This window comes from Apus apus, chromosome 13, assembly GCF_020740795.1.
Source record: "Apus apus isolate bApuApu2 chromosome 13, bApuApu2.pri.cur, whole genome shotgun sequence".
NCBI lineage: Eukaryota > Metazoa > Chordata > Aves > Apodiformes > Apodidae > Apus > Apus apus.
This window is the reverse complement of record NC_067294.1, coordinates 6,195,598-6,210,054: the sequence shown is the minus strand read 5'-3', so window position 1 is coordinate 6,210,054 and position 14,457 is coordinate 6,195,598. Positions and strand designations below refer to the sequence as shown.

The 14,457-nt window shown below is 44.4% G+C and overlaps 1 protein-coding gene and 1 long non-coding RNA gene across 3 annotated transcripts in view; one reads left to right on the top strand and one right to left on the bottom strand.

The window, feature by feature from the left end:
• The window catches only part of LOC127389956 (uncharacterized), a 185,828-nt gene that overhangs the window by 149,707 nt on the left and 21,664 nt on the right, over positions 1 to 14,457 (bottom strand). The gene's annotated exons all lie outside the window — the stretch shown is intronic.
• Positions 1 to 14,457, top strand: part of GLRA1 (glycine receptor alpha 1) — a 37,529-nt gene that overhangs the window by 4,411 nt on the left and 18,661 nt on the right. For both annotated transcript variants that reach the window (XM_051631024.1, XM_051631023.1), the window contains exon 2: positions 11,091 to 11,221. In XM_051631024.1, coding sequence (XP_051486984.1) covers positions 11,091 to 11,221 — 131 coding nt within the window. The remainder of the gene's footprint in view (positions 1 to 11,090; positions 11,222 to 14,457) is intronic.

The following is a 14,457-nucleotide window of genomic DNA, read 5'->3' as shown; positions in this document are numbered from 1 at the left end:
AAATAAAAAATAAAATTGCTGTTTCTCACATGCACTAATAAAATACCCTTAGGCTCTGAGGCACTGATACTCTGCAGATTTTAGGCAATATAGACTGGCTGTCCACTTGGACTCCCACTGAACCTTACCCTATACTGCAGCAAGTCCCACTGGCAGAATATGCATTTACTGTTCAAATAGCTGAAGTGAGCTGCTTCTGGAGAGAGATTAATCTGTGGTAGGATCCTGCCCTTACATGTAAGAGCATGACATCATATCAATTGTCTACAGAGACTTCCTTCAGGAACAAAAATTTAGGCATGGGAATTTTTTCTCCCTTATACCTCTTCTCCCATGGAAAGGGTGTTGGAGACCCTTGTGTATGAAATAAGTCAGCAGCAAAGGGCTCTCTGACTCTAAGTGTCCCAGGTTTAATAAAACAGTCTAAAGGCTAAACTGTTCATTCTGCTGCTGACCAAGTGATTCCAGTCAAAAAGCACTTGTAAGCAGCAGCACATGCAATCCCCGTGTTCATGGGCAAACTCCTTCTTTGTTGGCTTCTGAAATTAATCTCACCAAAACCTCATGAGCTGATCTGGAAATAAAAGAATCTCAGCACCTGAATTAAGATGTTAATCAATGTCCAAAATTAAATTATTATCCCAGCACTAACCAGTGATCATTCACCTGTGATAGAAAACCAGTCTGTTCTCATTTCACCCTAACATGCAGGTTAAAAGGGCTCTCCAAATTTCACTATTTATAAGAAGATGTCAGACCAGCCAACAAATATAATTGCTATTTAGGTACTCAGGAAAGACAAAGGTTTTAAAAAATAAAACATGCTTTAAACTCATAACATCCAAATCAAAACCACAACATTTAAATATGTCAAATCACCTAAATCTATTCAGAGTTTTACTTGCTTATTTTCTAACCTGGAGCTTTTTTGAGAATCCCAAAGTGACTCATATTAAGACAACAGATGGGCTGATAATTCTTTTTACTTCTATCTGGTTTATTTGCATATATCAGCTCTCACCCGTTGTGGCACATTAAATCAGGATTTCACTATTTCCATTAAATTACCCTCTGATTTACTTTCATTACCTTGCATACTTTCTGTCGACCTTTGTCTATCAGCAAGAGCACAATGATCTCTAGTCCTAAGAAGTGTGGCTACACTTGTGCACCTCACACCTTGCAAAATGGCTCATCATATTCTTTACATACAAAAAAAAAGTCATTCCAACATACCCTGCCCACTGTGGTTTGATTTTTTTTTTTGATTGACAAAGAAAATAATTCCAAGTGGTTTTGAACAATTCCATTTGGGGGAAAAAACAACAAACACACAACAAAAAAACACACCCACACAAAACAAAACCTTGGGATAAATGGAGCAACAAGGAAGTGAGAAGCAGGATTTTCTCCTGCTGCTCCAGTGCAAAGCACTGAAAGGATGTCTAGCAGCCATGAGCAGACAACTCAACACCAGCCTGTCTGGTTGCTGCCTTCTAGACCTACTTGCACAGCCTAGGAAAGAGCAACTTTTGCACTGCACTCAGCATAATAAAATATTGCTAATTCAGCAGGTCAGTTCTCTTTAAAAAAGAAAAATATCACCTCTTCTTTTTCTCACCCTTCCCGAAAATTGTGCAAACAATTTACATCTGTGTTTACAAAGCAAGACAACAGAGTTTCCCTTGAGGGGAGGTGGTTACTTTGGTATTTCTTGGTCAAGATGATTGGTTGGGGCAAAATGAGGTAGATCCCTTAACCTCTTGTGAATGCTGCTGTGCCTTAGATGGCCTGGTCCTGGAGGTCTGTGTGCTTTGATCACACTGCAGATCAGACACACACCTCCAAGCTGCTCCTAAATCTCTGCCGAAACTTCAAGACACTGATGCACAGAAACTGAAAATAAAGAAAAACCAAACAAATACAGCTTTTGTTCTCTCTGGAAGGCCAAAGCACAGAGAGGGCCTGGAGAGAACAGAAATAGAGAGAGACAGATGCACTCTCCTTTCTGCAGACAGTTATTTCATCCCTACAATGCACCACAGTGAGCTGGTGATTTGGGGACTGCACCACATCTGGCTGGTGCACAGACACAGTTGGCATCCTGTAAATACATCATTGCTGGATCTAAGTGCCAGCTGAGAAAAGCAGGAGAAATCTTAATTTACCAAAACCTACAAAATCTGGATTTTAGGAAGGAGGGGGAAAACAAAAAAAAACCAACACACAAACAACCACACTTGCCACCTGCTTTCCTTTTGATTTCTCCCTCTTTTTCTTTCCACGGCGGCTCGCAGCCCTCTAGGGAAAGAAAAACCAAACAAATGCCGTAGCAGAGAGGCAGAGAACTCTTGTTTTTATCAGTGCCTCATTGCCGGGTGGGTGAAGAGGGGAAAAAACTGCCACGAGGCTGCCAAGAGGAGGAGTTGCCGCATGCACGGAGCGGCAGGGCTTGCAGTGCGATCAATCATCCACACGCTGCCTTCAGGCCAGCGCTGCCCACCGCGGCTCCCCCGCCCCTGCCAGCAGTGCCAGGACCACCCCTGCAGGATGCAGATCCCGGCCCCCAACCCCAGCGGGGCTGGACCAGACACACAAATCAATACACAGCCACAGAAGTGGGATGAAAGGTGGATTGGAGCTGTGTTGCACAGGGCTGGTTCAGCAGCAAAACACAGCTGAGCCAGGAACCCAGGCAGAAAACCCGACAGAATTAATCACTTACCTTTACTCAAGTGCTTTTGGATTTTTTTCTTTTTTATTTCAGTTGATGCAAGTAAAAAGATGTTTTGTACAAAGCCCTGAGCACAGGCCCCTCCTCCCTTCTCTTACAGAGCAGGTGTAAAACCTGAGGTTCAGATGTTATCAGCACCCTTTAAAAAACCCTTAGCTCCAGATATCCTTGTTGGTGTAGAGAGAGCTCCTGGGCAAAACAGGTCAAGTGCTCCACTCCAGCAGGGTCTGTGCACCACACATATTAGTGCAGCTGGGAGCAGGGAAGGGAGATGCTCTGAATTCCTGAGCCAGGCAGCCTTTTCTTATCTGGTAAGAACTGCAAAGATAGGCTATGAACAAAAAAAGGTGACTTTCATGGGGTATCTTTGTAATCTTGTCCCTTTGTTCACTTTCAGTGCTTTTACCCTCTGAAAGCACTGCTGAGCAAGGCAACAGTCCCTGACATATCACACAGATTTTTTCCTGCATCAGAGCTCACAATATCTGATTTACAACCCAAAATGTGTTCCACTTCTCCTGCCACCCCATGTGCCTGAGAACCACAAGCATCCTCCAGCTTCCAGCCCCATCCATCAAACCCTGTCACAGAGCTCTAGGCTTAGAAATCATCTCCCAGCAGCATGGCTGACAAGGTAAAAGCCTCAAACACAACTTGCTGTTCTGCACCAACATTGGCCCTGCAGCACTGCCAGGGTTGAAAAGATGGAGGTGTTTTTTTTTGTCAGGGAGCTGAAGAGACCAAAGTGAAAGGGCAGCTGGGATAGGGAGGAGAAGAGCCCTCCTGGGCAGCAGACCCAGAGCTAAGCAATTCCTTCCAGAAGTTACATTTCATTATAGTTCATGAATAAACTGATAAATGACACCAGAAACAACAGACAGGACAGAGGGGACATTTGTCTCCAGCAGGGTATTTGCAATACAATGAAAATAACTAATTCTATAAGAAAATACCATAATGATTTCACATGTCACAGTAAAAAATGCAACAGAATTCCTCAGTTTTACTATTGGACCCACAATTTTGTAGGCAGGTTGTGCGTTAGCTCAAGAGGACTTTTAAAAGGATCTGTAGGAAAAAAGTTTCAGGTAAAACCCATCGTTCTGCACTGCATGTTAACTCTCTTTTTAAAGAATTCTAGTCATACCACCTCTGATTTATCAAAAAAAGAAAGCAGTTACTAGATTTGTATCCCATCTTAATAAGCACCATAAATCCTTAAACTAAAACTAAATTTTAAAAAGCTGCCCTAGCAAGCTATTTGAACTGAGGAAAATGGGAGTGATAGGGCAACTGCAGAGCTATAGATAGAAAAAGCATCCATGACTTCTCGTAATTCCCTGACACTTGTCTGGTCTGTGATCTAAAACCCTCTGACGTCAGCTGAGGTTCCCACCACTGCTCTCCATCCAAACACTAAATGAAGAGCACATCAGTGAAGAGATTGTTACCTAGAATGTGAAGCCTCATCTTGTAAAGACACTTTTACCCTTTTATTTGCTGCATTCAGGAAGGCTGTTTATACATCACTTTAAATATCTGACTTTAAAGAGAATATTCAGCAAGCATCGAGTTAGAAACCAGCTTTTGTCTTTGCAGGGACTTTTTTCTATGACGAATGCAATTGTTACTTTTCAAAAATCCTCCAGTACGTGCACATGTAAGAGTCAGTGCTGGTGTTTCCTGAATTTATTTCAGAAGTGATTAAAACCCGAGCATTGACTTGTGATTCTGCATTATGTTTTCAAGCCTGCCTCAGTGGCTCAGGATCATATAACTCCAGAAAGGCACTACTTGTGCTCCAGGAACTGCAGATGCTTCTGGAAGGGAGATTAGTTGAGAATGTCACTAGACAGTGTCTTTGGCTTCAAAACTGAATTTAATACACAAATTCTTATAATGGGAGGTATGCAGAGTGAAATGAAACATGAGAGTCTGAAAACAGTCCTTGTAAGAGCAGGGATCTTGCATGCAGCTGAGCACTCCTGCCACACGAGTTGTTGATCTCCCTGTGCTTTCCCATTCTCAACTACACATCATGTGCAGATTTCTCCCCCCAACTGATTGTCTAGTCATTTATTATTTCCTTATTGCTCTGTCCAGGTAGTGTCAGCAACTGCTCCAAGTGCTGGTGTCTTTCCATAGAGTTAATCAGTGTAATTGGGAGGTTTCATAGTTCTAGACAGGATGTTTTGCAGTCTGGGGTAGGAGCCACAGGCTGAGGGAACATGGCAGTGGGACACAGGCATTGGAATGCTGAAGACTGAAGGAGAGATTTTTCTCACTCCAGTGAAGTTGTTGCAGGTGTCCCTGGATGGAGGTGACCACAGAGGGTTAATTACCTGAGGCCCATAGAAGAGTGCCTCCCAGCTCCTCTACCCTCTCTACCGCCATTTGATTTAGTGGATCTAATAACACAATGTGCAGGATACTTCAGAGCATTTGAGGATTCTCTGGGTTAAAACTTTAACTGATTCCATCCTGCAGGTGCTGCAATGCAGTTAACTTCTGGTGCAAAAGACAGAATTGCTTTAACCAGCTCACAGCAACTGAGCACAGCCACTCAGGGCAGAGGGGACTACACTTTACAAGCCTGCTTCTCCTTTCCCATCATCCTCATCCCCCACAAACAGGGATAAACAACAGCTTATTGCCCGTGTTTTTCTCAGTGAAATCTCCCTTCTCACAGGTTCTCAAATTCCACATTTCACCATTCTCATAGTACATGAATATTTTCTTATCTTGGCCCAACACCCAGGTCTGCTCCATGCTTCTGTTGCATAAGCTTTCAGCTGAATTAAGAAAACAACCAAGTCCAAATTCCTTCCCCACCTCTGCAAATGCACCCCTGTAGCACAGCCCCCACCTGTACTGGGTGGACTGTAGTGGCCAACAGTTGAGCATGAGCAGAAATGGTGCAACACTCACAGCTCCTTTGACTCTGCACCATGCCTGGCCAAAAATATAGCCTAAAAATACAGCTGAGGTGCTCTCTTCCCCACACACCTCCACTCCTCTGTCCTCTCCCCTCTACTGCTGTAGGTCAGGGATTCAGACAATGTGACAGACAGAAACATGCAGACAATGAGCTTCATCCTTTTTAATTGAATTGCATACTAATATTGATTGTGCTATTCATTTTGATAGCAAATCTAATCACTAAAAAAAGAAGGCTGCTTGCAGTCTCTGCCAAGCCTTCCCAGGCCAGTGTCTGGCAGCACTTCCTTCAAGATAACATGTTGATGTGCAGTCAGAAATAGCAGTCTGGGTGCAGAGTTTAGGGCTCCTCTTTTCTTTTTCACTAGGAAAACCTGTCATCTTTCCTTCCTTCCTCTGGCTGCTGAGGTCAAGATGGGGAGAGGCAGTCCTGGCATCTGCAGAGCCTGAGCAGACTGGGCTCTGCTCAGCTCCAGTCTCTGTGCCCAAGAGGCACCATCAGAGGGACCAGGGAGATGGTTCAAACCCAGGTGAGCAGGGCAGGAGGAGAGCTGCCATGGGAAACAGTTAAACAGAAACTATAGTGTGTTTCTGTGCCCAACCATCTGATATGGTGCCCAACCATATGCCTACACCTTTCAAAGCCTGCTGAAGTCAATAAAACAAAGCTGAGGAATTACCCCACATTGCCAAGACCCCACATGGCTCTGGAAAGGCCTAGCTCTGAAGGCACTGAGGGAACAGTTAGATTGGTCATCTCAGTCTGCCTCAAAAACCTGGTGAATATTCCTCTCCCCAGGATACTTACTTAGAGAAAACATCCCATTTGAAATGTGTGAGCCAGCTCACCTGAACACCACTCGCAACACATCCCTGCTAAGCTTTCTGGCTTGCATTGTGTTTCAAAGATAAATAATTTAACAAACCTCTTCAGAAACCTTTGCTGAGCTGCACTGAACCCAGTGATCCTCCCAGATAAGAGCTCAACTAGAGGGATAAAGCCAGTGCTGGTCTCCTGGTGCTGCACCAGTTTACCTTCAGAGAGACCTGAGCCTTCCACACTTGGCAGAGGTATATTTCCTCTGCAAACAAGTATTTTGCAAGTTTGTGCTTCTGCTGCCAGGCATTTTTTTTTACTCTCAGAATTAATGATTAACAATTAAATTATTTAACAAGGGAATAGGGGCCCAGTGCTAATTAAATTCCATCATCTCTTCTCTTCGCAAAAAAAAAAATGAATATTCCTCAGTATCAGCATTCAGCCAGAACAGGGCAGTCTGTGATGTTGGACTTAATTAGATGGACAACCATGGTCACAGACCAAAAAAAAACCAACAAACAAAGAGCATGATAATATTGCACAAGGATCATACAAATGGGGGGAGAAAGAAAACAGCCAACTGGGGAGCTGGAAACCAAGCAAACTGACATGCCCAGACTGCAGAAAAGCCACTTTCTAAACTAAACAACTTCTTATAAGAATATATTATCTGCTTAGCTGAAACAAAATCATGCAGACAGGGCAAATAATGCCTGCATAAGCTGGGAGAAACCACTAACAGTTGTCCTGCAAGGCTCAACTGCTCCATTTTAAGGAAGGCGTTTCTTAGGTGTCCTGAGCAGCCAGCTGTTCATCCCCACCAGCTTTCACCTTCACATCCCTTCTGATGGGCTGGACCTCCTAGGGGCTTGGTGGAGTCTGCTTACATCCCAGTGTTAATATCACAGAAGATTAAGCTAGTTCATCGACCCTTGGAAGAGATCCTTTCCATTGCTGTTGCTGAGATGATTGCCTGACTGCACTTTCTCAGCCAGATCCACTAGGGATTACACCAGTGTAAATAAGATAAGCTGCTGTCTGGCTGCTATTTAAATGCACCAAGACACTCAGCTCAGACAACTTGCACCAATGCAAACTACATCTTCAGGGGTTTTTTGATACACGCTTTGTCTCTTTGTTTATTTGAAGCATAAATTTTCTCCCCAAACAACACAACAATCCACCCTATTTTTCCAGTTATTTTCTATCGTCAATAATTTTCAAATCACTTGGGAATTTTCTTCTCCACACCTCTGCTGGGCCAGGAGATGAAAGTCCCATGGGACTTTCAAGGGTGCTTCTGTAAGAACTAAGGGATGGAGAAAACCCCAGCAAACTCCCAGAGCAGCACACATCTCTGGCTGAAGCAAATCTTGCTGACAGCAGAAGCTGATCACTTTATTGGATGCTGTCTGAGCTAAACTGCCATGGCAAAGCTCAATTGTCACAGACAGAGGGAAAATTTCAGGGTTGTGTTCAATGCAATCTGTCCCTTCGGAACACCAGGGTGGGGGCAGCCTCTCTGTAACTTCCAGTGTTATTTTCTACTATTACTTCTGAGCTAGAGATTGGACAAATCTGCCTGCTGCTGGCAAGGCTTTGCTGCTCCCTAATCCCCTGCTTTCTTGTCTTTGCTTGTTAAAATCTAGAGGGAAAGTTGCTACCAGACAGTTTTAGGAAAATGTTAGTAGACAAAACCTGGAAGAAACTCTGAACTCATTGTTCCTAGGTAGCAGCAAAGAGCACCCTAAAAGTGCTTCTATATGACACACCAGGAGCCACACAGAACCATGTTTGACAGCTTCAGAACTTAAAAGTGAACACAAAACCTCATAGGAATGGGCATAAAGCTGCAGAAAGCAGTGGGGCTGTGAGAGGATGGTCCTCTCCAAGATAACTATGGGAACTGTCTTATATGCTTCTATGCAGGAAGTGAGCCCATGAAACCCATTTAGTTGCAATTTTGAAGGAAAAAAAAGACTCAAGAAATGGAATCCAGGAAATATGAGCAAATCTGCATTGGAAGGGAATAAACTCAGCACAGGCTTCAGCAAGGAACCTACAGGAAAGCTAAACACTGATTTCTGTGCTTTTTCACCTCATTTTTAAAAAACTAATACCAGGGGAATTGCAGTTTCTAATTCTCTTTTTGCACTTAAAGCTTATTAAATTTGTACTGCTTCTTCCTCCCTCCCCAGCCCCCCACTTTTCCACTTCCTGCAGTCAACAGTTAATGACCAAAAATCAGGGTATTGCACTAACTGGCATCTGGCTGATGAAGTGGCAGGAGTCTTTGGTTCCCAAATCATTTGCTGCTTAATTGAAATCTTCTCTCTAGCCTCATGGCTGTGCAGACACTTTTTGAATGCAGTTGTTGAGCCCAGTATTAACCATCCTCCCACTCTCAGCCTTCTTCCTTTGAATTTGCAAATCAGTTGCTGATTTCTTTTTTGTAAAAAAAAACAAAACAAAACACAACAAACACAACAATAAAACAACACAACAAACCAACCCACCACCCATTCTCCAACCCCACTTATTCCTGAAACAGCGGTTTGGCTTTGCAGATTTTCTTAGAGCAGAGACAGGGACAAGACAAGAAACAACACGTGGCTCCAGTAAAAGCTAAATCCACACCTTGCCATGTCATCTCCAGGCATGAATGTGCATCTGCCAGGTCAGGTCCAGTGCAGCAGTGGATTGGGGATGTATAAATAGTGAATGAAAACCTTGTTTTAGACTCCCACTGGAAGTGATCTGGAATGTCTCTTTTCCTTATTACTGAAATGTAGGAAATTTTAACAGTCAAAAAACTGGCAGAGAACTCCCTGCAGCTTACAAAAGAAGCCAGACTGCAGTTGTCAGTTTGCAGGACTCAAAGCCAAGGCTTGAGGAGCCATCCCTGCTAAAGCTAGGAGGGAGCTGATGCAACACAGGTTACTACAGACTCCTGATTTTGAAATTATGGCACCCAAGCCCTTTTGAATCCCATCGATCCAAGTCCCAGGGAACCTGGTAGTTCAAAATGCTCTTGTCAAGACCTTGTCTAGATAATGTTTGTCTTTGGCATCTCAGCTCAAACTTGCATGTCTCAAAAACCCTTTGAGGGCAGGGTCACATTAATGCCATGCATAGTAACTATTCCTAAATTATTCTTGATAGGTCTTGTGCCAGTACTTAGCACTACCTTTCTGAAAGAAGGCCTGACCACTGCAGGCTCTCTTGAGACAAGAAACAAACTTCACAGCATAAGGACTCACCCTGGAAGAGGACTCCATGCTGTCATTTGTCAGTACACACTGAGCTAAAAAAATCTGGTGCCTGCTGTAAACAGGCTCAGGCCTCTCAGCTGCTCAGCCACAGTAGCTTCTCACAGTTCCCACACAGCCTTTGTACTTCAACCAATTCAGGAGGTTTGCAAAAGGTGAAGCGATGAACCTCCCTTCCTCCTAAGCCGTTTCATTTGTCTTATTGTACATTTGCATTACAATGTGCCTGGAGGCTCCAAGCAGCATCAGGAGTCTGAACCCACAGGCAGAGACAGCTCTTGCCCTAAGCACATTGCGTGTCATCTGAGGGGTTGTTTTGGGGTTGTTGGTTTCGGGGTTTTTTTCTAATCTCAGCTATTTTACATCACACTTTTAGGCTGGGAATGGTCTGTGTTTGAATGAAAGATATATAACCCCAGGGAAGGAACTGAATAATGTCTATTCCTGTCTTGAAAAGAAAAACTTCCTGCAAAGTTGAGAATGAGCACCAAGTAATACTGGGAGTCACTTGCCCGTGTGTAGATGGCAACAACAGAGACTTCTTAAGCCAAAATCATCACCCAGCAGATCTTGTGGACAGCTATAGAGTCAAAAGGCATATTGCCAGCCTTAGATTGTCATCTTCTACAGATAAGCTGGCAATTTCACTCTTCTGCCCCAGAGGCCATACAGGTCCCCAGAAGATTTCCTTTCCTTTCACCCTCAGCCCAACATATCATTTCTGGATCACTCTCCAGACACATCCCAACCCACAGACCACATTGTTGTATTGAACTCAACCCCTGCATTGCAGGTACCAACAGCTAATGCTGGCCCAACCAGCAAGCAGGAATCCAGCCATCCCTCCAGTCCCAAAGGCAGGAACTATGCAACCACCTGACACTCATTTCAGCCTCTACTTCCCAAATTGCTCTTATCCTACCCTTTGGAAAATTAGATTGTCGGGGTACCAAATATGCTCCTTGCTATTTGCTATGTAATTAAGCAGTAATTTCTGCCCAAGGCTAATCTCAGAGTGGATTTTTCCTGTGGAGCTCAGTGCCAGAGTTCGCATTTGTAATTCAGTGGCACGCCAAGCAGTGATACCTAAACTCACAAAAGGATTTTCTCCACTCATCATCTCTCTTCTACTTTGGTGGCAGCTGGGATTCTGTATTTAGAGATGTTTGTGCTGGGCAAACAAGTTAGCAGAGAGCAGCCTCATTAGGAATTCACATGGGTACCCACCCCAGCACACAGTGGGAATGAGGTGCTGACTGCTCTGTTTCTGGACCCCAAATACTCCCCAGAATGGGATGTACACTAAAACCTCCTCTTTCTTTCTCCTCAGCTTGGCAGCCTCCAAAGAAGCTGAAGCAGCAGCACGATCTGCCCCCAAACCCATGTCTCCTTCTGATTTCTTGGATAAGTTGATGGGGCGAACTTCAGGATACGATGCCAGGATCAGGCCAAATTTTAAAGGTATGCAGAACTCCTGCTTTTGAGGGTTTATTTTGGAGATTGAAAAGTCATTAAGACCTCCTTAACTGTGCATGGAATAAGAATAATAAATATATTCATATTAAATATGTATGATAATGAGATATTTGGCACGTGGATGCCTTGTAGGTGTCTGGAAAGGCATCCAATTTCCACTCAGAATGAAGATTATCCTGTAACAACTTGACATGCAGGAAACACTTCAGTACAGGGATCCTGCCAAACCAAACTGTGACCAACAGGGACAGATTAGGAGAACAACTTTTCCTCTAGGTCACTGCCCACAGCACCTTCTAAAAACAGATAAAGCCAAGAAAAGTGCCTCCCATCAAGCTCCAGGAGCAAGATGCCCCAGGCAGCTCTGAGCCATCACTGTGTCCCACAGCAGAGGGGGGTCTCAAGCTGGTTCCCAGCACAGCTCCATCCCAGCCACTGCCTTGCATACCCCATTTCCCCTGTTCACCCTATACTTCCTGGCAGCCAAGCAGCATTGAAACAGATCTTGAAAGAGGCAACAGGACCTGTTCCTTTGCTCCTCAAGGCACCTCTTCTAACAAGGCTTTATGTGTTGGTTTTTTTGTGGGGGGTTTTTTTGTTTGTTTTTTTTTCTGTTTTCTTTTTAACCAATCTCACTATCACAGAGATAGACCCTTGACTCACAACCAGAGATAGCAGGACCTGCCCCTCTCAGCCACTGTCCAGCCCTCTTCAGTGCTCATTTCATTCACTTGTTTCCTACCACCAATTCCTCCTCATCCTGAGAGTCAACTGGCAATGCTAACACAGGGTTACCAGGACCCATTAATAATGATGACAGCACCTGCCACACAGCATCAAGAAATGAGCTCCATTTGAGGCTTTTAAACCTGGAGATAGGTGGGAAACTGATATCCTAGTAATCAACCAGACAACAGAAAACACTGCTGATTTTATGCAAATCACAGAGTTAAGAATCCACCCTCTAAACCTGCCTACCACTAATCAATGCATGCACACAAAAGAAATTAAACTTTAATATTTAATGAAACGTATATATTATCTTCCTGCTGAAGGCAGCTGTATTGCACTTTTATTTGAGTTAATATAATTTCAGTTCTATTTCCATGAACTACACCTTCCCCATAGGGTAGTTTTGCTGGCTTAGCCTCCCACACGTAAATCAGGGTCCGATTTATATGGGAGGCACAAGAGGCATTTTACAGAGCTTGGGGCTGTAGGTCTCAAAGCTTGTCATGTAAATTAACTGCTGTAACTCATAAGGGCACTTTAATGGCTCATATCCAAACTAAAATAATTAAAAAGATCTGTCTCTGATTGATTTTTTGGGGAGGGGAAGATTAACAAAAATAAGACCACAGCTTTTCCCTAAATGCTGTAAAGTCTGGACTTAGCTGGGGATTCACATCCTGAGAACAAGGAAGAAGCATTTGGGCTTTGCTTTCAGTTGGAGGATGAAGTCAGTAATCCAGGCAGGGATAAGAGCTGGACCTAGCAGGTGTGGGACAGGGGACCTCTAACCCAAGCTGTACCCTTAACCTTACTTCTAGGAATCTATGTTCCCACTGCAAAGGTGGCACTTTTCAGTGGCCAGCAGGGAAGATTCTAGTGTCTTACACATGCGAAAAACCACCAAACAAAACAATCTGCAAAGTGCTCCCCTTGGACACAGCAGGAAGAGCACAATGCCTCAACAAGAGCTGAGCTGTCCCAAGGACAGCCCTCTTCATGGGTACTGGGCCAAGGTCATTCCATATTCAACTTCACTAGGGCACATCAGCACAGGGACAGGAAGAGCAGGGCCAGAATCTCCGTGCATGAGCAGCTGCAGTCATCCAGGAAGTCAGCTCAGGATTTTTCTTATGCTGTGCCCTTTGGGAAGGGAAATCACGTACACATGGACCTTCTATATAGTTCATGAGATGGATCCAGAGAAGAAAACTATTACTCCTGAGCTCAACAGGAGCACTACAGAGGGATAAAACAAGTGCTAAAGCTTGATGGTAAAATGTGCTTTCAGCTGCTGGATACATTTCACAAGCCTGTTGGATAAGAGGGTTTTGTGAAGAAGAGAGGGAAAGAAAGACACCATTTTGTACCTGATATTTTAGACCATACTGTGTCTGGAGAAACAGCTGCACAGATTTGAGCTGCTGTTGCACTGGCAAAGGGCTGTCTGGGAGCTGGTTAGACAGCAGCCTGCTTGGGTTGCCTGGGTCTCACACACCCAGAGGGTCCCAGCCATAGGCAACATTGCTGCCATGTGTCTGCAATCCTACTCCCACAGAGGCCAGGCACCAAGTTTCTGAAGAGGCTGAAGTAAGGGAGGAGGAAAGTGAAATGAAGAGGAGCAACCCCAGCTCCAATTACTACTTAGTAATCAGGAAATTCCATTCATTTCTACAGAGGAGGAAGTTTGCACTGATTAGAGGCACAAGTCACTTGTTAGAGTCACAAATCACCTGGTAAAGCCAATCCTCCAAGTATTTCATCTTGCAGTAGCTGCCAGACTGCAGATGTGGCCTTAACAGACAAGTGTCACTCTCTGAGCAAGGCTGAGCCACCAGACAGTGTTTGAAATGCAGACACCATCCTCATCACCATAAAGGATGGAAGAATAATCTAAAAATCCACACTTCTCTTCCACAGATTTTATCTTCCCAGAAGCACCTGTCACAGGGATGATGTGAGATGAGTTCCCTGGTGTTAAAGAGACCCCTCTGTTCCTGTGGAGGTTCCTCTGCTCTCTGCCCATGCTGCCTTTACCCACCACTAACTGGGCAGCATCAGTTAGGTCCTTTAGGAGCCCACAGGGTTGTTTTGTTTCTCCCCTCCCGTTGTCACAGCACTGCAGCAATCTCCTCACTGTAAGTGAGCAAGCCACTGGTTTGTCAGGCACCAGATATGGCTCTGGCTCCAAAATGCCCTCTGGATTTTTGCACTGTGCTGAACTGCAGCTCTTGGCACTGAGGGAGATGCAAGTGCTCCCTTTCCACCTCAGATTTTCCAGACAATATTGTGAACCACTTCCAGTCACACTGATACCTTTGGGCACCAGCACCACATGGACATACTGACCCCCATGCCCTCTAATCACCATCTTTGCATCCCTTAACCTTCATTCTGGTCACTCCTTAACTTTTCTAACCCGAGCAGGCTGAGCAAAGCTTCACAGTCTGAAAGCAAATAAAGCCCAGCAGAGGCATGGCCCAAAATCTGGG